The 24774-nt window shown below is 44.2% G+C and overlaps 1 protein-coding gene across 5 annotated transcripts in view; it reads left to right on the top strand.

Annotated features, from left to right (window-relative positions):
- VEGFA (vascular endothelial growth factor A) overlaps window positions 1–24774 on the top strand; it is a 46770-nt gene that overhangs the window by 9524 nt on the left and 12472 nt on the right. For all 5 annotated transcript variants that reach the window (XM_082251663.1, XM_082251662.1, XM_082251660.1 and 2 more), the window contains exons 2-5: window positions 14050–14098; window positions 21620–21816; window positions 23638–23714; window positions 23831–23863. In XM_082251663.1, the coding sequence (XP_082107789.1) occupies window positions 14050–14098; window positions 21620–21816; window positions 23638–23714; window positions 23831–23863 (356 nt within the window). The remainder of the gene's footprint in view (window positions 1–14049; window positions 14099–21619; window positions 21817–23637; window positions 23715–23830; window positions 23864–24774) is intronic.

Genomic DNA, 24774 nt, shown 5'->3' with positions numbered 1-24774 from the left:
AAGCGCCTTCTTCAGACCATTCTGATTGGCAAATTAGAGCTCTGCCACTTGCACGTAGTGCCCGGAGTAGGAGGTCTCGACTATCAGCAGACACAACAGCTGTTTTAACCTTCATTAGGCCAAGAGTAGAGTTGCATATTTTGTATACGTGTAGTTGGCTCGTGTTTAAGTTAGCCAATACGGGAACGCCGTTTGAAAACTCCCCCAGGCGTATGGTTGATTTAACTTTAAAAAAAAAAAAATCACATAGAAGTTCCATGACCATAATTTGTTTAATAAAAAATATTTTCATGAAGGTTATGTAGACATTCTTTGTACACAGAATCCTTCTCTTCTGCTGAGAACTCCAGTTAATGTCACGGGGAGACGATTAGCTCAATCCCGGCTTTTGATGTGATTTCATCACCGTTCTGTGTCATTCAGGGTCTCCTCTAATCCGCGGCTCTTGAGAATTCGGCGTGTCTAAAGCACAAGACCTTTCCAAAGTTTCCACAAGGAAGCCTCTTCTGATGGGCCATTTGGAGACATCTTGCCAAGAAAGTCTGTTTGGATACATGGTTTTCAAGGGGGATCCAACCAAAATCAAAAGAAGGAATTTCCTTCTTTTGATTTTGGTTGGATCCCCCTTGAAAACCATGATTTTTTTTTTACTGGCCTAATTTAAGTCCTTGTTTAAGGGCTGTGGAATTGCGTTCAGCCTGGATTAAATATTATTATTCTCTCCACATATGCCTGGTTTTATACAGGACTACAATTAGAGGAAGGATTTACAATGAATAGGGGTAATAACATCATTGACCATGGATGCCCAACTGCTGTGCGTTCTTGTAATCCATACGTGTATTCAGAAGTCCGCTTTGGAGCTTTTTTTCGGGTAGGATATGCTTTTTGTTTGACGTGTTTGCCAGGTCTTGACAAATCCCAGGAGCCAGGTAGCCAAGGCGCCCTAAAAATTACAGCTGGCGCCTTTTTAACTTTTGAGGTTTCATAGTTGTCGTCAGTGGAGCTGGCTCACATAAAAAGAAAACCCGCTGGCTCCTGGATTGGACGGATTGGCTCCTGAATGCCCATATTAAATTGTCCGCCCCCGATGTATGTACTCTTTTTTTTTTTTTTTTTTTTTTAATTTTCTACGAATGTCACAATGGTTATTTTCTAGATCAGTCTTTCTCAACCTTCTTACACCAGAGGAGCCCTTAAAATTATCTTCAGGTCTAGGGAAACCCGTGCTAAAAAATTCATTGGAGATCAGTTGGATACATTTCCATTATGTTGGTGATTAGGAGGAAGAAAGCTCAACTTACAATGGTGGTCAGTTAAAAAAAAAAAAAGATAATTTAGCTTCTTGCCTCTGGCTCTTCCCAGTGGCATTGGCCCCAAAACTGTGCAGGCACCATCATGTAGGAGGTCCATCAGCCACATCTCGAGGAGCCCTTAAAATGATCTTCCGGTCTAGGGAAACCCGTGCTAAAAAATTAATTGAAGATCAGTTGGATACATTTTCCATTACGTTGGTGATTAGGAGGAAGAACGCTCCATTTACAGTGGTGGTCAGTTAAAAAAAGATAATTTAGCTTCTTGCCTCTGGCTCTTCCCAGTGGCATTGGTCCCAAAACTGTGCAGGCACCATCATGTAAGGGGTTCATCAGCCACATCTCAGGGAACCCCAAGCAACCTTTGTAGGGTTCCATGGAGCCCTGGTTGAGAATGGCTGTTCTAGATGTTTGAAATGTTGTGCTGCCTGCTTTCTTTCAACTAGTTGTCATCCATGATAAAACCAATGCAGGACTAGGCTTCTGAAATCTTTCTTAATCTACTTGTATGTACTATGGGCCTCAAGGTACTGAAGGTCATTTCGGCCTTTGCTTATGGATTTTCCTTGAGGATTTTGTTGACTACCACGTGCTGTTTATTGAGCAAAACATACATGAGTTTTACTAATGCTAGGAGATTACCAAAGGGGCCTAGGTACCTGGAATATAATGAACAGTATACTAGACGTGCTTGAATATTCAGTTGCTGTCGTCAGACTGGAGACTGCCAATTTAAGGAGGCATTGGCCCAAAACAATGAAAATAGCACCACTCAAATGCCCCTCCGAACCTGTGCCAGTCGGATTAGCATGTGAATAGACTGGTGCAAGCTAGACAGACAGATTGAGCTTGTCGGGCACTAGTAGACTTCGACAAAATGGTGGCCGTCTGCGCACAGACTGACTCCCTGTTACATAAATGTATAGAGATGGGTAAAAGATTATTTATTTCAGGTACTTGTATAGCGCCGTCAATTTGCTTCACCCAATATATTGTACATTCACATCAGGCCCGGCCCTCAAGAAGCTTACAATCTAAGGTCCCTAATTCACATTCATATACTAGGGTCAATTATGACAGGGGCCAATTAACCTAACAGCATGTCTTTGGAGTGTGGGAGGAAACCCACGCAGGCACAGGGAGAACATGCAAACTCCAGGCAGGTAGTGTTGTGGTTGGGATTCGAATCGGCGACCCCAGTGCTGCTTGGTGGAAGTGCTGACCATTTGGCCACTGCTTTAGCTCTTGTTCTTCACCTGTAGAGAGCTCCTCAGATGTGTTTTGCCCTTTTTCGGGCCTGTGGCTGGGCATACAAAATACAATTCTCTTCTACAGTTTTTAGTTTAACAAAACCATATAATATGGGGTCAAACCTAAACTCTTTCAATTTGTATGCAATCAGGCAGGCCCATGCACTACATAGTTGAAGGTAAATCTAAAGGGAATTGAATAAGAAAAGTGTATGACTCCATGGACACATTGGCTAACACGGAGAAGCGTTTCCAGACAGAAAAAAAATGGGCCCTTAAATGCCTGTAGGAGCCTCTTCTTTGAGCTTTTTGAGCTTGCAGTGTGCATGAACCCTATGGGTGCAATGGGTTACTGCATTTGGCACATTTTGTCTTCTACGTTGGTTGTCTCCTGTTGGCTTTCTGAATCTATAAATGAGTTGGAATGTCTATTTCCCAAACATTCTATTGGATTTCTCTGTGTTATTGGAAAAAAGACCCACTGGGCGCTGCTTTAATCAATTGGATCTGGTTGAGAAATTAAATAAAACATTAACTACCAGTTGGCTTTTGAAATGCTAAAATACAGCCGACTGAGGACCCACCATACTGCGGAGCCACCGTACTGAGGACCCACCATACCACGGCTGTCTCAGTATAGGAAACACGGTGGATAACAGGGGAGCTTTTTCCTGGCAGAAATACGGTTTAGACTTCCAGTGAGGCTGAGAGTGTTGCACAATGTACCCGCCTGTGTGCACTGCTCCTGCTATTGAAGTGTAGACTTTGAACTCATCAAAAATTTGTCACACATGCAGACATTTAACATGCAAGGCCTATGCCGACCTGTTTGTTTTTGCTGCTGACTGACCTTCAGATATGTCAGATCTGAACAGGGAACAGAGGCCAAATGTATACACCCGCTGGAATTGTCTTTCTGCATGGTTAGCTGGTGCTTGTCTTCTCCTGACATGGTCCAATTATTCTCGGGTGTATTAACTGTCACTCCAGGACATTGCTTTAACAATGGATTAATCAAGTAACAGATCTAATTGGCACATTACAGGAATACAGGATGGATCCTGCTGCTGGTATACACTGTAGTTCCTATACCAATACAGTATATACTGTAGTTCGCTTTGTGAATTGCAGAACACTTACACCTATGTTATGGAGAAGAAGCTAGGGGAGTTTTTCTTTTTTTTTTCACTAGTCCTGTCCTGGGGTGACAACGCTGCTCCACGATGGACACAGTACAGTAAGTGTTGTCACCCTAGGACAGGATGTGTGTAATTGGCAGGTTTTCAGGGGAAAGAAAAGCCTGAAAAAAAGAAAAAATAAATGCCGCCGCCACCACCACCTGTATGTACACTCAGGGCTTTTTTTCTCAGAAAATAGGTGCAGGAACTCAGCCACGACCACACTGTAGGTGACTCCGACTCTCTCACTTGCAGGGAGATTATCCAGTGGGGTTGTCGGCATCTGCATGGCACCTGCATCCCCCTTGTCCCCATCCTGCACTCAGTAAGAGCCGCTCAAGAGATCGTATCTGTGGGAGACAAGCGGTCATTTGTAAACCCAGAAGCTGGACTTTTGGGTTTGCAAGTGATAGTGGTGAGCAGAGGGCCTGAGCCAGAGGTGGTGGAACTGAGTTCCACCAAGTTCCAGCTGAAAAAAAGCCCTGTGTACACTATATTGGCAAAAGTATTGGGACGCTGGCCTTTACACGCACATGAACTTTAATGGCATCCCTGTCTTAGTCCGTAGGGTTCAATATTGGGTTGGCCCGCCCTTTGCAGCTATAACAGCTTCAACTCTTCTGGGAAGGCTGTCCACAAGGTTTAGGAGTGTGTCTATAGGAATGTTTGACCATTCTTCCAGAAGCACATTTGTGAAGTCAGGCACTGATGTTGGAGAAGGCTTGGCTCACAGTCTCCACTCTAATTCATCCCAAAGGTGTTCTATCTGGTTGAGGTCAGGACTCTGTGCAGGTCAGGCAATTTCCTCCACCCCAAACTCGCCCATCCATGCCTTTATGGACCTTGCTTTGTGCACTGGTCCAAATCATTTGGTGGAGGGGGGATTTTGGTGTGGGGTTGTTTTTCAGGGGTTGGGCTTGGTCCCTTAGTACCAGTGAAGGGAACTATTAAGGCGTCAGCATACCAAGACATTTTGGACAATTGAATGCTCCCTATTTTATGGGAACAGTTTGGGGATGGCACCTTCCTGTTCCAACATGACTGCTCACCAGTGCACAAAGCAAGGTCCATAAAGACATGGATGAGCGAGTTTGGAGTGGAGGACTGGCCTACAGAGTCCTGACCTCAACCCAATAGAGCACCTTTTTCTAAAGTAAGACTGCTCTCATTGACTAACTTGGGATTTCACATGCCATGAGACTTGGGGGTCTCACCAGTTGGATCCCAAGCTGCGGCTGTGTGAACCAAGCCTTAGTCCAATTATGTGTTCACATGTATATTTCAAAGCAACTAATGTAAGTACTGGTATTTGCCTTTTATTTATTACACTGTTACATAGTTACATAGTAGGTGAGGTTGAATAAAGACAATAGTCCATCCAGTTCAACCTGTGTAGGTGTGTGTGGCCGTAATCATCTCTCATACCCCTGAATGTTCTGATCCTTGAGATGTACGTCTGAGTCTTTTGAAAGTCACCATACTTCCCACAGAAACCACCTCTTGTGGTAGAGAATTCCACAATCTTGTAGCCCTAACTGTACAGGTACATATATTTTGTACATTTGTACAGGAGCTTACACTCTAAGGTCCATAACTCACATTCATACATACACATACTAGGGCCAATCTAGACAGAAGCTAACCTACCACCTTGTCTTTGGATTGTGGGAGGAAACCGGAGTACTTGGAGGAAGTTAGTTGGGCTGGATCGGTGAGCATTCTGTTCTGCATGCAGACTATAGTAGAGAAATATGGGGTTGCTGACACAGAAAACGGTAAAGGCCCGTACACGCGCACCAATTGTCGGCCGAACGATCGGCCGTCTTTTGTCCAGTGCTGTCGTGTAGGATGAAAAGTGATAAAGACTGCACACGAATTTTGTCGGCCAACAACCGACTGCAGAAGTGATGTCATGTGATGGTAAACTTTCCGTGTGTTTTTTCTTCTCTGAGCATGCCCAGTCTTGCTCATCTGTTTTTGTTGGCCGAAATCTGTACTGACTGAAGAACAATCGGCCGTTCTTTGTTGGCCTACAAAAATTTTATAGCCTGCATACCAGATTTTGTTCGGCCGAAAAGTCGCAGTCGGTTGTCGGAAGCATCATACTAACAAGCCGACAATTGGCCGATCGGACGTTGGCCGAATATTTACGGCCGACAATCGGTACGTGTGTACGGGGCTTTAGCCTCAAGTTCATCTTTGAACTAGAGACTTGTGCAGATCCCTACCTGACCTGCAACTGCAGCCCAGTCCAATTATCCTACTTGTAACTGCAGACTGAGCCAACTCACCCTGATACCTGCTAACCTGAAAGAAACTGCTTTAATAGAGATGCTCGTCACAAGAGACTGCTTGAGATACCAGTCTTGTTACAAGAGACTGCAAACAGCTGCTCCCATGGTATATCTTACTTATAAGCCAAAGGCAAGCTTTCCTTCTCTTCCTGCATGTTAAATAAGTATAAACCAAACCCCAGCCTCAAACCAGTTGACAGGCTGGTTTATTTATCTTGCACCATAGGATGTCTATTCTGTGTTGAAGGATATTCATGGGTGTTTGATGTGCTGCCAGACTCCACAGCAGGCCCTGGACGAGTAAAAAATTGAACGAAAACACTCGATTTGTGTGCCGCAGTCAAAATGCTGTGTTTTTTTTTTTTTTTTTTGATGGCACGATCCTGAGCACCATTTTCATTATTCCATCGCCAGAATGTTCATTTTTTGAGACATCCTGTCAGTCTTTCTAAACCTTTTGACCCCAGTATAACCATTTAAAAGTATTTTTAGGTTTTGGGGGAAGCGTTGCTAAATTCATTGGGAGTAAGCGAAAAAATAATGTACCAGTTTTGGTGGTCAAAATTTCACGCCTTCAGACAGCTAAAAAGGTCAAGGGTGCCATGCCAAAGCGTTGGCCCTGGAACAACATAAGCCTCATTGGATGAGAAGTCATTCAGTCCCAACTCAAGGAACCCCTAAAGTACTTCTGGTAGAGAATGGTTGCTCTACATCAGTGGTCTTCAAAACTGTGGTTCCGAGGGCAGGATGCGACTCTTGGTTGCTTTTTATCTGGCCCTTGGGGCAATATTTCATCCTGTGACACCAACATTGGGGCTCCTGGTCTTTGACCCAGACGCTGGGGGCGCGGCTCCTGGTCTTTGACCCAGACGCTGGGGGCGCGGCTCCTGGTCTTTGACCCAGACGCTGGGGGCGCGGCTCCTGGTCTTTGACCCAGACGCTGGGGGCGCGGCTCCTGGTCTTTGACCCAGACGCTGGGGGCGCGGCTCCTGGTCTTTGACCCAGACGCTGGGGGCGCGGCTCCTGGTCTTTGACCCAGACGCTGGGGGCGCGGCTCCTGGTCTTTGACCCAGACGATGGGGGCGCGGCTCCTGGTCTTTGACCCAGACGCTGGGGGGCGCGGCTCCTGGTCTTTGACCCAGACGCTGGGGGGCGCGGCTCCTGGTCTTTGACCCAGACGCTGGGGGGCGCGGCTCCTGGTCTTTGACCCAGACGCTGGGGGGCGCGGCTCCTGGTCTTTGACCCAGACGCTGGGGGGCGCGGCTCCTGGTCTTTGACCCAGACGCTGGGGGCGCGGCTCCTGGTCTTTGACCCAGACGCTGGGGGCGCGGCTCCTGGTCTTTGACACCAAAGATTTGCCATTGTTTACTCCCACTGATGCCGTAACATTTTCTCCTTCCAATGGCCACAGTCCAGCCCCCCTAAATTCAGGAGGACAGTAAACTGGCCCTTTTTGTTTTAGAAAGTTTGGATACCCCTGCTCTACTTCAATTGGTGAATGTAGTCAACTTTACTTTATGGATTACTTGACATGTCTGAATATAGTCTTCTAGATCTAACACCTGACATTATTTTATCTTTATTAGCCCACATTTGGCACAGATTTTCTTCAGTGTGTGTGTCTGTCTTTTACATTGTCCATGTTTTTAGGCCTGAGAAACTTGGTTATGGAATCCAATAGAAGCTGTCGTATCAGCCATGGTCATTTGATCCTGAGGAAGTGGGGAATCTCTCGAAATGCGTCGATCTTGACATCTGCTGACTTTTTATGCTTTATATATAACCGTCCATTGCAAGGCCCCCTGCAATTATGTCTTGAAAATTGTTTTTAATATGATCACCACATAGGTGGTATTTTTAATATGATGGAATGAAAACTTTGATAACTTTATAATTGTGTGGTTTATCATTTTAAGGCAAAATTTAAAGTCCCATTATTATATAGTTGAAGGCTAATAGAAGTGAACAATATCCTCATATTTAAACATTTTCTGCCTTCTCTCTTTTGCCATTTCTTTTGTTTTCGACAGTTATTCCGATGTTGCAGAAATTATTTGATGTCTCTTTTAGATGAAAGTTTTTTTCTCTTTTTACGGTTTCATTGAGGAAGGCTGGAGCTAAAGTAGGCATTGTACATTTCCCTCTTCTAAATTATCCTTTGCGACCATTTAAAACAGTTTTATATTGCAATGATTCACTGGATGGTTTTGTCTTTATTTCGAGAACATAAAATGAGAAGAGGCGGCTGTTTGTAATTATTGTAGAGACCGCATGGACTTCTCTCATCTCGTTGTTTTGTGACTTTTTATGTCTGTTTCCATATCCGAGAAGGAAAGGCATTCTTGTCTATATCTTTTCTCTGACTGCTCAGGAAATAATATTTGGCTGTTGACTCCTATTAAGGAAGTCATTAAAGATGGTTTTGTCCTGGAGATAACGCACGGTGGCTTCCTGTGGTCCTTTTGAGAGATTCTCAAGTCCACAGATTACATTCCTGATATTGAATTGGTCCACTGTGAATCAATACAGTCCCGGAACCAGCAACAAGGTCATGTAAATTTATAACTATAGTAACATACACACTGTGTCTGTTTAGTAAAGGATTTCGCAGTGCTGGCAAGGATAGAACTCTGCTGGCTTGTCAGTCTGGCACCTACATGGGATCACAAGGTCATAGGAAAACCAACAGAAGCACAAAGTCAAATAAAACAGACACATGGGCTGTGAAGGCCACACAGGGCATCTGTAAAGCGGGGAAAGGGGTGAGGCAAAAAAAAAAAAAAAAGGATGTAGCCCACCCACATCACTTCTAAACTTGGTACAGAAATACTCTTTAACATTCTTCAGGTTTAGGCAACCTAGTTTACTGCAGCTAGAAGTCTCGGGATACGCCATGTTCTGTAACAGCTGGGTGGTGGACATTGTCTAGACTAGGGTTTCTCAACCAGGGGTTCTCCAGGGGTTCCTTGAGCAATGAACCTCTCAGATAAGTTCCCTCGCTCTGACACCATTTATCTTTTAAGCTATCTGTAAGGGGAGAATACTTCCCATTGGCCACACGTGTAAGGATCGTAAAAACAACACGCACATTTACGCACTTGATCCCAAATACTTAATGAGCCATCATATGTCTTTTTTCTGTACTGGGTTCTGGCCAGCAAGATCCAGTGTATTTTTTTTTATTATATATATAGATAGATAGAGAGAGAGAGAGAGAGAGATAGATAGATAGATAGATAGATAGATAGATAGATAGATAGATAGATAGATAGATAGAGAGATAGAGAGATAGAGAGATAGAGAGATAGAGAGATAGAGAGATAGAGAGATAGAGAGATAGAGAGATAGAGAGATAGAGAGATAGAGAGATAGAGAGATAGAGAGATAGAGAGATAGAGAGATAGATAGATAGAGATATATATAGAGAGATAGATAGATAGAGATATATATAGAGAGATAGATAGATAGATAGAGATATATATAGAGAGATAGATAGATAGATAGAGATATATATAGAGAGATAGATAGATAGATAGAGATATATATAGAGAGATAGATAGATAGATAGAGATATATATAGAGAGATAGATAGATAGATAGAGATATATATAGAGAGATAGATAGATAGATAGAGATATATATAGAGAGATAGATAGATAGATAGAGATATATATAGAGAGATATATATATATATATATCTTTTAAGCGGGAACGCAGTTCCAGCACCTCCAGAACTGAATGTATGTAATGGCAGGGTGTGCTGGAGGGTCTATTGATGCTGGCTAATAGGGAATCTATTGCTGCTATTTTTGCAGAGGACGGGGGTCTGTTGTTGCTGTGGAGGTCTTCTGTTGCTCATGGGGATTTATTGTTGCTGGGGTGGGTCTTTTGTTGCTGGTGGGTCAGTTGTTGCTGGGAGGGATTTATTGTTGAGGGAGGGATCTTTGTTGCTTGCTGCTGGAGGGTCTATTGATGCTGGCTACTGGGGAATCTATTTGTTGCTGGAGGGGATCTATTTGCTGCTGGAGGGTCTATTGATGCTGGCTACTGGGGAATCTATTTGCTGCTGGAGGGGATCTATTGGCGCAGATGGTCTATTGTTGCTGGGGAAGTCTGTTATTGCTGGTGGGGTAACATGTTGCAGGGAATCAATCATTGCTGGGAGGGATCTACTGTTGATGGAGGGGTCTAATGCTGCTGGAGTCTATATTGATGCTTGATGTTGGAAGTCCATTGTTGCAGGGGTGGATCTATTGTCGCTGGGGTGTCCATTGTTTCTAGATCTATTATATTTCCTTTCTTATTATCGTTAATTCTCTAAAAGGGGTGGTACTGGGAGGTGGGTAGGAGGTGAAACCAAGGAACGGTGCTCGGGGGTGGATAGGGGACGGAGTCAAGGGGTGACTCAGAAGGGAGGAGTCCTGCACCTATTCTGAGGAAAAAAAGCTATATATATATATATATATATATATATATATATATATATATATATATATATATATATATATATATATATATATATATATATATATATATATATATATATATATATATATATATATATATATATATATTTATTAAGATGGATGGATGACCATTAGAACCAGGCAAACCTTCGTTCTTTCAAGGAATCGGTATTTCAGGATCACAAATCACGCTCTACATCCTTATAAATTAGTGGAAGGAAGAGATGCAAACTTTCCCCAAGGTGACCCCGAGCCCTGGAAATAATACTCAAACCTTTTTATAGCACCCTCTTGGATGTTACCCATGTAAAATAACATCCAGTGACATGATTGGTAGACACTTCCAATAGGGTCATTTTGTGTCCACCAACTATAAAGGGTGATCTGAAGATTATAGAATAACAGCCAGAGACATGCTTGGTAGACTCTTCCAACTGTGCCATTCATTGTCCACCAACCATTAATGGGTGATGATCTGTAGATCGTAGAATAACTACTGGAGACGGTATTGATAGAAACTTCCAATAGGGTCATCATGTGTTTACCGACCATTAATGGTGATCTACAGATGAAAGAACAGCCGGAGATGTTATTGGTAGAAACTTCCAATAGGGTCATTGTGTTTGTTGACCATTAATGGAGATCTGAAGATCATAAAATAACAGCCAGACACAAGATTGGTAGACACTTCCAATAGGGTCATTTTGTGTCCACCAACTATGAAGGGTGATCTGAAGATTATACAATAACAGCCAGAGACATGCTTGGTAGACTCTTCCAACTGTGCCATTGTTTGTTTGTCCACCAACCATTAATAGTGATGATCTGTAGATCATAGAATAACTGCTGGAGATGGTATCTGTAAGGGGAGAATACTTCCCAATGACCACACGTATAAGGAGTATTCTTCCCACTAACCTTCACACTAATGTATCATGAGTTGTAGATAGTCATTTTTTTTAGCAGGGGTTTCCATTAGACTGGAAAGTTTATTTCAAGGGTCCCTTGAAAAGGGTGAGAAAGGCTTGTCTAGACGTGCGTGTGTGGTATTCCCATTGTGGATTTTATACCTTAAGCTGCTCTTTCCTACCACCTAGCTAATACAGTTTTAAATGGGTAGCATCCAAGAGGGTGCTATAAAAAGGTTAGAGTATTATTTCCAGGGCTCGGGGTGACCATGGGGAAAGTTCGCATCTCTTCCTCCTAACCCATCCACTCATTTTTAAGGATGTAGAGCGTGATTTGTGATCCTGAAATACCGATTCCTTTAAAGAACGAAGGTTTGCCTGGTTCTAAGTGTTGGTTCACACTATGGCGGTCCGACTTCGGGGGCGAACTGTGAAGTCGCGTGCATTGCAACTTCGGCGCGACTTGCACGGACTTCATATAATGGAAGTCTATGCAAGTCGCTCCGATGTCGCCCCGAAGTAGTACAGGAACTATTTTCCTAAGTCGGAGCGACTATTAGAACGGTTCCCGTAGCACAGAATGGACCGCGCCTTATCAGGCTGACAAGTCGACTTGCCTGACAAGTTGCGGTAGTGTGAACCGGGACTAATGGTCATCCATCCATCCATATTAATAATAATAAAATAAATATATATATATATATTTATTATTGGATCTTGCTGGCCAGAACCCAGTACAGAAAAAACATGTGATGGCTCATAAAGTATTTGCGATCAAGTGCGTAAACTTGTGTACTGTGTTTACGATCCCTTAAAGATTTTATTCTTTTTTTTTTTTTGTATTAAATGCATAAAATACATGAATATGCTCATCTCTAAACATGGGATTCTGGCTTTTTATCTAGTACCTTCCAGAACAAAATACTTAGTCCATAGTAAAAAAAAAAAAAAAAAGTGTTCGTGAGCTCTATTACTCTTTGATTTGATAGGTTGTAATGAAAGAATTGGGTCTATGCAGAATGAATAGCCTGATTGGTTGCAGAAGTTAATTTCTGGGCAATCACAGAAGAGTGGGGCAGAATGAGACCTTCCATTTAGTATGGTGATGGTCATTGCCGTCCTCTTTGCTGAAAATGCTTACTATCTGGCTGCTATGCCAACTCTCCGCCTTCAATACTCTGAGCCACTTGCACGGGCAAAGTTTGCATATCGAGTACGTCAGAGTAAAGCTGACCATACAGTCCTGGAATTTCATCCGATTCCTGGTGACTTGGCCAACATTCGAGCAGATCATGGTCCTGTCGGCACCAAATCATTCAATTGAATTTTGTTGACGGAGTCATTTGGAAGATTGTCGGCCAAGCAGTGTCTACATGCATTTCAGATGCAGGCACTGTTCATGTATTTTGACAGGCGGAGGAGCCAACTGTCAGAATACAATAGCCCGGCTGTCTTCCAGCTCCTGAGAATGAAAAACGATGCCAGATAACAGAGCCCCTAAGTTAGGAGGACAATAAACTACAGGCCCTTAGTCAATGTTGTGCATACTCAGATGCTGGGATATAGTGTAGGTTATAAAAGTACATAGTAAAACATAATATAAATCAATTGCAAGTAAACCTATAAATTTATAATAATTCTAGACCCATATTGTGTTTCTGTAATTGTAGTATATAAATGTCCTTGAGGTTGGTATGTAGTTGATTTCTGCAATCTAGGCTCTAAAAAGTGCACTCCAATTATTTACATTGTTGCTGTTATTATGTGCACCCTTCTTATTTACATTTTTGCCATTAAAATGCGCACACCTCCTGTTGACATTGTTGCCCTTAAAATGCGAACCCCTCCTGTTAACAGTGTTGCCCTTAAAATGCGCACCCCTCCTGTTTACATTGTTGCATTTAAAATGCGCACCCCTCTTGTTTACAATGTTGCCCTTAAAATGCGAACCCCTCCTGTTTACAGTGTTGCCCTTAAAATGCGAACCCCTCCTGTTTACAGTGTTGCCCTTAAAATGCGCACCCCTCCTGTTTACAGTGTTGCCATTAAAATGCCCACCCCTCTTGTTTACAGTATTGCCCTTTAAAATGCGCACTCCTCTTGTTTACAGGATTTCCCTTAAAATGCGCACCCCTCTTGTTTACAGTATTGCCCTTAAAATGCGTACCCCTCTTGTTTACAGTATTGCCCTTAAAATGCGCACTCCTCTTGTTTACAGGATTCCCCTTAAAATGCGCACTCCTCTTGTTTATAGTATTGCCCTTAAAATGCGTACCTCTCTTGTTTACAGTATTGCCATTAAAATGCGTACCCCTCTTGTTTACAGTATTGCCCTTAAAATGCGCACACCTCTTGTTTACAGGATTTCCCTTAAAATGCGCACTCCTCTTGTTTAGTGTTGCCATTAAAATGCGCACCCCTCTTGTTTACAGTGCTGCCCTTTTAAAATGGGCACCCCTCTTGTTTACATTGTGGCTAATAAAACATGCACCCCTCTTATTTATATTGTTACCATTAAAATGTACACCCCTCTTGTTTACATTGTGGCTAATATGTGCACCCCGCTTATTTTGTTGCCATTAAAATGTGCACCTCTCTTTTTTTACGTTGTACATTTCTGACCTCTCTATCTTTCTGCAGCTTTCCCAGGCAGCCCCTACACAAGGAAAGGAGCACAAATCCACACAAGGTAAGGATTGTTTTTATTGCTGTGTATATATTTTATTGTATAGTTTGCAGGGAATTGTGTTGTCAGCCTCCGCTCCTCTATAGTGTTTCTGCTGCTGTTTCTGTATAGTCCATATGGCAATTCATGGTGATCAGCAGAGAGCGGCGTCACGTGTGCATGCCTCCGTATCGCTGAATGTTTGCTGATATGCAGGCCTACGTGCAGCACCTGGGCAGTGACAAGTCCTAATATTATACAATGACAAGCCGTCCCTCCCGGTGTTGTGGCATAGCTGGGACGACAGCTTAAAGGGCAGCCGCATACAGATCCCATGTTCCAGAGACTTGTCACATGCTGCAACCTGAACTGTGGAAATTTTGGACAGGTGGAAAGGGCTGTAGGCTGTACAGGGCATCTCTCTCTTGCATGGGGATCATCACCTATATCTGCGTCATTGCCCATTCTAGAATCCTTGCTGCAGTTCAGTTCAGCTGATTTTTGCCCGACTGTACGTAATCTGCTTTTACTCGGTCTAGTCAGTTGGCAGAGCTATGACAGGGGGAATGCACTGTACGGTCTCACTATACTGGCATAAAATGTCTCATTGTTATTTCCTATTATTATCCCGCCTGCGGTGGTTTAAGATTAGTCAGCCCGTTTATTTTAAGCTGGTGAAACGTGGGGAGCGTGCAGCAGGAGGAAGGGGGGCCGATGGGAAACACTGTCACTCCATGGAAGCATTGTTGGATAGTCACGAATCATATGACTGCGTCACTGAATAGCTGTGCTGGAGACGTTCTAGGTAGAAATTTCCAATAACGTCCTCGTATGTAAATGTTCACTGACTGTTATCGATGATCTGCAGATTATAGAATAACAGCCAGAAACGTTATTGGTGGAAACCTCCAATAGGGTCATCGTGTGTTCACCGACCATTAATGGTGACCTACAGATGAAAGAATAACAGCCGGAGATGTTATTGGTGGAAACCTCCAATAGGGTCATCATGTGTTCACCGACCATTAATGGGGATCTACAGATGAAAGAATAACAGCCGGAGAGGTTATTGGTGGAAACTTCCAATAGAGTCATCATGTGTTCACCGACCATTATTGGTGATCTACAGATGAAAGAATAACAGCCGGAGATGTTATTGGTGGAAACTTCCAATAGGGTCCTCCTGTTGATCAACCATTAATGGAGATCCGAAGAGCCAGAGACATGATTGTTGGACACTTCCAATAAGGTCATTGCATGTCCACTAACTATCAAGGGTGATCTGAAGATTATAGAATAATAGCCAGAGACATGATTGGTAGACTCTTCCAACTGTGCCATTGTTTGTCAACAAACCATTAATGGTGATGATCTGTAGATCGTAGAATAACTGCTGGAGACGGTATTGATAGAAACTTCCAATAGGGTCATCATGTGTTCACCGACCATTAATGGTGATCTACAGATGAAAGAATAACAGCCGGAGATGTTATTGGTAGAATCTTCCAATAGGGTCATCGTATTCATCGACCATTAATGGAGATCTGAAGATCATAGAATAACAGCCAGTGACATGATTGGTAGACCTTTCCAATAGGGCCATTGCGTATCCACCAACAATCAAGGGTGATCTGAAGATTATAGAATAACAGACAGAGACATGCTTGGTAGACTCTTCCAACTGTGCCATTGTTTGTCCACCAACCATTAATGGTGATGATCTGCAGATCGTAGAATAACTGCTGGAGACGGTATTGATAGAAACCTCCAATGGGTTCATCATGTGTTCACCGACCATTAATGGTGATCTACAGATGAAAAGACAGCCGGAGATGTTATTGGTTGAAACTTCCAATAGGGTCATCGTGTTTGTTGGCCATTAATGGAGATCTGAAGACCATAAACTAACAGCCAGAAACAAGATTGGTAGACACTTGCAATAGGGTCATTGCGTGTCCACCAACTATCAAGAGTGATCTGAAGATTATAGAATAACAGACAGAGACATGCTTGGTAGACTCTTCCAACAGGGCCATTGTTTGCCCACCAACCATTTAATGGTGATGATCTGCAGACCGTAGAATAACTGCTGGAGACGATATTGATAGAAACTTCCAATAGGGTCATCATGTGTCCACCAACCATTAACAGCCAAAGACAATATTGGTAGACACTTCGATTAGGGTCATTGTGTGTCTACCAACTATTAATGGTGATCTGAAGATTATAGAATAATAGCTAGAGACCTTTATGGTTAGAAACTTTCAATAGAGTCACCAAGTGTCTACCAATCAATAATGGAATTCTGAAGTTCATAGAATTAGCAGCCAGAGACATTATTGGTAGAAACCTCCAGTAGGATCATCATGTATCAACCGACCATTATTGATGATCTGCAGATTATAGAATAACAGCTGGAGACATTATTGGTAGAATCTTCCAACAGGATCATCATGTGTCCACCAACCATTATTGGTGGTGATCTTCAGATTATAGAATAACGGGCCATTTCCTTTAGGTTTCGGCTGCCATTGCAATCTAGGGAATAAACATTTTTTTCCTTGTTGATGGGGAAAATAGAAAAAAAATCTTTAGGGTAGGGGTGTAGGGGATAATCTTCCATAATGTAATTCTCTTATCAGTTGTGGTTATGGCCTTCCCAGGGCTGCTTTTTTGCAGGGCTATGAGTAGGAGAGTGCGGTGCCTGCCATTGTAATATACAGGGCTATGAGTAGGAGAGGGCAGTGCCTGCCATTGTAATATGCAGGGCTATGAGTAGGAGAGTGCGGTGCCTGCCATTGTAATATGCAGGGCTATGAGTAGGAAAGGGCAGTGCCTGCCAATGTAATATGCAGGGCTATGAGTAGAAGAGTGCGGTGCCTGCCATTGTAATATGCAGGGCTATGAGTAGGAGAGTGCGGTGCCTGCCATTGTAATATGCAGAGCTATGAGTAGGAGAGTGCAGTGCCTGCTTACTGACCCGTTACACCTGGTGCTAACCTTAGCTCACACCGGGGGAATTGTTTTGTATTTTTACTTTCTGCCATGTTGTTTTGAAAATTTCTGGAAGACCGTCCTATAGTGATTAGATAGCAGCTTTGAGCTAGTGCCAAAAAACGAATGCTCGTTGTACCCAAAAGAAAAGTTCTGTTGTTGTTTGACTACAAATATACTTCTACTTTTGTGCAAATTCCAAAGTGCAGCATGTAGCCTGTGTTGGGTGGTGGTGATGTGAGCAGGAGAGTGCAGTGCCTGCTAGTGTAATATGGAGGGCTATGAGTAGGGGAGTGATGTGCCTGTCAATGTAATATGCAGTGATAAAAACTGGAGAGTTCAGTGCTTGCCAGTGTAATATGCAGTGATATGAGCAGGGGAGTGATTTGCCTGCCAATGTAATATGCAGGGATGGGAGTAGGTGAATGCAGCGCCTGCCAATGTAATATGCAGTGATAGGAGTAGGTGAATGCAGTGCCTGCCAATGTAATATGCAGTGATAGGAGTAGATGAATGTTGCGCCTGCCAATGTAATATGCAATGATGGGAGTAGATGAATGCAGCGCCTGCCAATGTAATATGCAGTGATGGGAGTAGGTGAATTCAGCGCCTGCCAATGTAATATGCAGTAATAAGAGCAGGAGAGTTCAGTGCTTGCCAGTGTAATATGCAGTGATAGGAGCAGGAGAGTTCAGTGCTTGCCAGTGTAATATGCAGTGATAGGAGTAGGTGAATGCAGTGCCTGCCAGTGTAATATGCAGTGATAGGAGTAGGTGAATGCAGTGCCTGCCAATGTAATATGCGGTGATAGGAGTAGGTGAATGCAGCGCCTGCCAATGTAATATGCAGTGATGGGAGTAGATGAATGTTGTGCCTGCCAATGTAATATGCAGTGATAGGAGTAGGTGAATGCAGCGCCTGCCAATGTAATATGCAGTGATGGGAGTAGATGAATGTTGCGCCTGCCAATGTAATATGCAGTGATGGGAGTAGGAGAATGTGGTGCCTGCCAATGTAATATGCGGTGATAGGAGTAGGTGAATGCAGTGCCTGCCAATGTAATATACAATGATGGGAGTAGGAGAATGTGGTGCCTGCCAATGTAATATGCAATGATGGGAGTAGTAGAGTGCAGTGCCTGCCGGTGTAATATGCAATGATATAAAGAGTTCAGTGCCTTTTGGTGTGATATGCAGTGATAATCCAGGGACTATGAAAAGAAACCAAAGCTTGTAGTCTCGGAGCGCTCAGTCATTTCCCTTATAAGGTCCATTGGCTCCTCATAGGAGTGCAGCTGCTTCCAATGCAAAAAGACTGTAATTTGGAGGAAAATGATTATTCCTCTTTCCAGGATTAGTAAAATGCAGTGAGGATCATATTTTGTGGGGGGTGGGGGTCTCTCCAGTACCTTGGCTGCCTTTTAGCAGTGCCTAGAGAGAGAGGGGGGGGGGGGCACCATTCCAGCAGCTGCTCTGGTGGTCTCCAGTGCTGGACCACTACAGAGAGCCGGTGGAGCCGGAAGGGAGGGACAGGAGGAGTTAAATGAGGACTTGTGGGGGACGCAGATAGCAGCCAGTTCACAGCAGAAAAAGCTAACAGTGTTCAGTCTTTGGGGACTTTGGAAAAGAAGGTTATAGGGGTTATGAAATGGGGACGTGTTCCCCCCCCCCCCCCCCAGCTGGATGGACAGTCCTCCCAACAGGCACTCGTCATTTGCAGGGAATCTAGTAGGATTTTTAGGGGCTTTAGGTCTAATCCCAGCAGCCAATGGAACAATCACTCTGGGACGCAGAAACTGAGAGGGAATTTTTTCTGCTAATCCAGACACCATGTGGCCGATCACTTCTTGACTAGCAGCCTTTGTCCTCCTTGCTGAGAAATGCATCTCTAATTAGTTCCCCTACATGTAGCTGGATATATTTCCCTGCTATAAGGACTACGGACACTGAGAATTTCTGCTGCTGCTCCTCGTTAACCAGATCACAGCGTTTCACCGTTTTAAATCTGACAGCGCCAACGGGAGTAGCCTTGTAGTGGCATAACTGAGACACCGGGCCGAAGGTTGTGTACTCTCCAAGGCAGTTATTACACTATAATGTCAAAAGTATTGGGACGCCTGCCTTTACACGCACATGAACTTTAATGGCATCCCAATTTTAGTCCATTGGGTTGGCCCACCCTTTGAAGCTGGACTTTTGGGTTTACAAGTGATAGTGGTGAGCAGAGGGCCTGAGCCAGAGGTGGTGGAACTCCAGCTGGAAAAAAGCCCTGTGTACACTATATTGGCAAAAGTATTGGGACGCCTGTCTTCACACGCACATGAACTTTAATGGCATCCCAGTCTTAGGCTCCATGTACACGGGACGTTGTTAAAAGTCCCTTTGAATGCTGGAATTTTTAGGACGTTTGAAACGTCCGTTCAGTCGCGTTTGTACCCGCGTTTAGCGGGCGTTTAGGGGCGTTTGCGTTTTAGAACCGTTCCTAGAGGTCAAAAAAATTATTCCCCTTTTAAAATGGAAAAACGCGAACGCTAAACGCGGGTCATCGCGTTCGGACGCGTTTGTGCGTTTGAAACGCCGGGAAACACACATTCGAACGCAAATAATTGCGTTCTAAAAAAAGTCCCTGAACGCAACTGCCTGCAAATGACTGTAAACGACCTGGTGTACATGGACAGATAAGATATAAAATGTAGATGGGTTCAGGGGCTTCTGAAAAAAACGCCCAACTGCTCCTAAACGGCCATTTCCAGCGTCCCGTGTACATGGAGCCTTAGTCCATAGGGTTCAATATTGAGTTGGCCCACCCTTTGCAGCTATAACAGCTTCAACTCTTCTGGTAAGGCTGTCCACAAGGTTTAGGAGTGTCTATGGGAATGTTTGACCATTCTTCCAGAAGTGCATTTGTGAGGTCAAACACTGATGTTGAACGAGAAGACCTGGCTCGCAGTCTTCACTCGAATTCATCCTAAAGGTGTTCTACGGGGTTCAGGTCAATCAAGTTCCTCCATCCCAAACTCGCTCATCCATGTCTTTATGGACCTTGCTTTGTGCAGTGGTGCGCAGTCATTTTGGAACAGGAAGGGGCCATCCCCAAACTGTTCCCACAAAGTTGGGAGCATGAAATTGTCCAAAATGTCTTGGTATGCTGACGCCTTAAGAGTTCCCTTCTTTGGAACGAATGCCTTGTTTCCACTGAGCGGTACGGTTTGGTTTGGTACAGTTCCGTACGGTACACCTTGATCAGGCTTGCGTTTCCACCGCCAACAGTACCTAAGCTCAACAGCACCTCAACAGTATTGCTCCACCCTGTTGGTACGGTACCAATGTGCTTGGTACCCCAACTAAGGGGTACCAAAAAAGTGGTACGGTTTTGAATTAGGGTACCATTTACAACTTTTGACAATGGAAACAGCAAAAATTGCGTACTGAACCGTACCGTACCGTACCGCTCAGTGGAAACGAGGCACAAGGGGCCAAGCCCAACCCCTGAAAATACGATCCCACACTATAATGCCCCCTCCCTCCATTAAATAAATTATTTAGAACAGTGCACAAAGCAAGGCCCATAAAGACATGGATGAGCAAGTTTGGAATGGATAGGTAGAGGTGTCCGGTAATTGACAAAGAGGGCAGGGTTGTCAAGACTGCTTGAGATTTCAGGAAGGTAAAGCAGAAATAATCCTCTGGCTTAAACAAAATGCCCACAGCTATGCTTTTCGTGACACAAGAGGCTCTGTATGCAGCAAGGGTCCCTTCATCAGGCAAAGTTTGTACACTGTGCAAAGAGGAGAATTCTGGGTACCACACATCCACGAGGTTGTATGATAACCAGACGAGGTTGTATGATCAGAGACGACCTCTGCCTGGGATCCCCTCAGGCCATGCGCCCAATGCCTTTCGCTCCGCCTCCTGGAGCTTAGTCGTGTACACTGAGCAGCACATGAACAGCTCAATGTACATCCATGCCTGATGAAGGGACCCTTCTATTCTTTTCAGCCAAGGGAGCGGCCATCTTAGCCTCGGTTTGATTTGCAACCGCCATTGTTCTGCCCATGTAATCAGCTATGACACCAGGCGTTTCATGGTTTGACATTTTTGGTTGAGTGCAGGACCAAATGTGACGGTTAGCATTCCCGTTGGGTTTAGTTCTGCTTTCAGTAAGAGCCGGTTCACACTTAGGCGACACGACTCCTTACTACTTCGGGGGCGACTTGTGCATCCCTGTGCACCACAACTTCGGAGCGACTTGCAGGGACTTCACATAATGGAAGTCTATGCAAGTCGCTCCGAGGTCGCCCCGAAATAGTACAGGACCCTTTTTCTAAGTCGGAGCGACTTGTGTCGCTCCTATTAGAACGGGTCCTGTAGCGGTCAATGGACCGCGAGGGAGCGCGACTTGTCAGACTGACAAGTCGCGCTAATGTGAGCCGGCTCTGACAGTCTTGCATGTTGTCTGGCAGACGACATAATATCTTCCTTTTTATCTCTATCACAGATGATAAAGTTGGGACATTCCTGACTAAATCTCTTTCTTTCTTGTTTTTTACAGTGGTTCCCTTCATCGACGTATATGACCGCAGTGTGTGCCAGGTTCGGGAGACCTTGGTGGAAGTACTCCAGGAGTACCCAGATGAGGTGGAGTACATCTTCAAGCCATCCTGCGTGCCACTCATGAGATGTGCAGGCTGCTGCAGTGACGAGACTCTGGAGTGTGTGCCAACAGGATGGCACAACATCACAATGCAGGTATTATGTGAAAGGATCTTCGCAACCTTTATACCCACCTCGGGGAACTTTTTTTTTTAACGCCTTTATTTGGGAAACGCAGATTAACTTTCCTAAAGCCCCATGTTTCTTTTGAACAACAGAATACTTTTTTTCAGTATAGTAAAACCCACTCATAGGTACTTCTGAATGTGTAAAGCAGCCTTTCCTAACCTTTTCAACATGGGAGGAACCCGTTAAAAATAAATTTCCGGTCTCAGGGAACCCCCGCTAAAATTACTATATCTACAACTCATGATACGCCATGTAGGCCATGTCCGCCATGTCGGCCATGTCCGCCATGTCGGCCATGTCGGCCATGTCGGCCATGTCGGCCATGTCGGCCATGTCGGCCAGGTCCACCAGGTCCGGACTGGGATGAAAAATTGGCCCAGGCATTTAAGACAGCCACCCATTTTTTTTTTTTTTTCTCCCCCATGCCCTCTTAACCCAAATTCCCCCACCGCCTTCTAGCACATATACACCCCCCCCCCCAAAAAAAAAACATTGGGAGCAGAAATTGCTCGGGTTTAACCGCTTGCCGAGCGCCGCAAGTACATGTACTGCGGCGGTCAGCCCCGTGCAGGCAAAGTGACGTATGGGTACGTCACTCGCCTGCGAGCCAATAGGGGGCGAGCATGCGCCGCCAGAGGCGCGCCCCCGCTCGTTCACGGACACCCCCGCGCGTGTGCCCGGCAGACCCGATATCCGCCGGCCACTCGCGATCGTCCGTTACAGAGGGAGAAAGGCAGGCAGCTAATGTAAACAAAGCCGCCTGTCATTCTCCCCTGTGTAAGTGCAGAGATCATACGGTCCTGCTATGTAGGATCGTATATCTCTGTAGTTACACAACAAGCCACATCCCATAACAGTTAGAAGCATGCCCCTAGGGACACACTTAACCCCTCCTTCTTCAATAAAGTTAACCCCTTCCCTGCCAGTGTCTTTTGTACAGTAACAGTGCATATGTATAGCACTGATTACTGTAGTAATGTCACTGGTACCCCCAAAAATGTCAGTCAAGGATCCGATCTGTCTGCCGCAATGTCGTAGTCCCGCAAAAAAAATCGCAGATCGCCACCATTACTCGTTAAAAAAACAATAAAAATGACAAAAATCTTTCCCTTAGTTAGTAAACGCAATAACTTTTGCGCAAACCAATCAAAATACGCTTATTGCGATTTTTTTTTTTTTCTTTCTACCAAACGTGTAGCAGAAAACAAATTGGCCAAAAATGTTAAATTGTGTTTGTTTTTTTTTTTTTGTGGAATTTCATATAAAAAAAATGTGAAAAAATATTGCTTTTTTTGCAAAATTGTCGCTCTTTTTTTTGTTTATAGCGCATGATCAAAAAATCGCAGAGGTGATCAAATACCACCAAAAGAAAGCTCTGTTTGTGGGAAAAAAAAAAAGGACGTCAAATTAGTTTAGGTACAGTGTCGCACGACCGCGCAATTGTCCGTTAAAATCACGCAGTGCCGAATCGCAAAATAGGGCCTGGTCAGGAAGGGGGTAAAATCTAAGGCTAACTTCACCTTTTACACCATATTCTATGTTACACTCATATTTAGGGGGTAGTGAGAAGCACAGGTAGGTATTCTGAATGGGTTGCAATGTAGTTGCATTTGCGGGACTTTTTTTTTGCGGCAAGTATGCATTTATTTTATTTATTTTTTTTTTGCCAAAGGTTGACTAAGACTTTAAGAAAGTTGCATGTTGAGAACAGGATTTTCCATTCTGTAGGTCTCCAGCCATGGTGATGAGCGGAGAGAAGTGACAACTTGTTCCTTCTTTCTTTTGCAGATCTTGAAAATTAGGTCTTACGTCAGTCAGCACTTTGTAGAAAAGAGTTTCCAGCAGCACAGCCAGTGTGAATGCAGGTAAGGAAGAGACCTCGTGTTATGTGAAACCCCCCCCCACCAATCATGTACCGTCTGTCATCTGCTGATGGTCAGCTCTCCCAACAAATAATTATCGTTTCTTGTTTTTCCTGCAGACCAAAGAAAGAAATCAAAGGCCAACAGGAAAAGTAAGTGACTTTTTTTATTTGTATCTCAGGTCACATGTATTCATTGAAGTCATTCCCCTGTCATTGACCATTCCTAGGCTGGAAGTTTTTTTTGCTCCTCTAGCTAGGTTAATGGGCCAAGCTGGATAATGTCCATGAATAGACAGACTGCTGTAGCGCTTGGTCGGTCATTGATATGGAGATGAGATATTTATGATTATATACCACCAGAGAATGGCGCAGGGGAGGTTGAGCGTATTGTGACTGATGCTCCTCAGCACACAATACACTTTAGCATTATGCCTCAGTATACCGTCCACATCTTCATGTTCTCGGCTTCGCAAACTCTGCTTGTATAGTAGAGGTTGGGTCTGTGGGGGATCGTATCATCCCAGCCGGCATACCTAATGTCTACTATCCTGATGGGTTTTGGGTGATTCTAACCTTCGGTGAATGGAGCATGGTTCTTGATTCTACGCATGTTCTCTATTCTAGAGGAAAACCAATCACTGTACAATCTCTATACCGCTCTAATAATGTTCTGCTTTCCTTCCTGTAATTACTCTTTGATTTTTCTTTTTTTTTTATGTGGTTTCAATGGCGTATTTTCCATCCTAGTATGCAAGGTTCAGGTCCTACTCTTCAGAACACCCAGCTTGATGGGCCCCAGTGCTAGTCCCCAGCACTTTGTTCTTTTCAGCCAGAGCTTAGTGAGAGGTGGGTGGATAAGAGCCCAGGGGGGATACGGTAAGGGCGGCTTCATAGACCCTGTTGGAACTTGCCACCTGGCATCAGTGCAGCTGAAGCTTTCTTCCAAATGCTCTTGCAGCATCATGCTGGTAGCACGAAGCTCCAGGAACTGAGGTATTAACCTGTTTGTAGCTGGGTACTCCAAAAAAGACCTGTTTAGGAGGTGTGGAGAACTTGCCTGT

This window comes from Pelophylax lessonae (genome assembly GCF_965119305.1).
Source record: "Pelophylax lessonae genome assembly, chromosome: 3".
NCBI lineage: Eukaryota > Metazoa > Chordata > Amphibia > Anura > Ranidae > Pelophylax > Pelophylax lessonae.
Note: the sequence above shows the minus strand (reverse complement) of the source record. Positions and strands in the feature narration are given on the sequence as shown.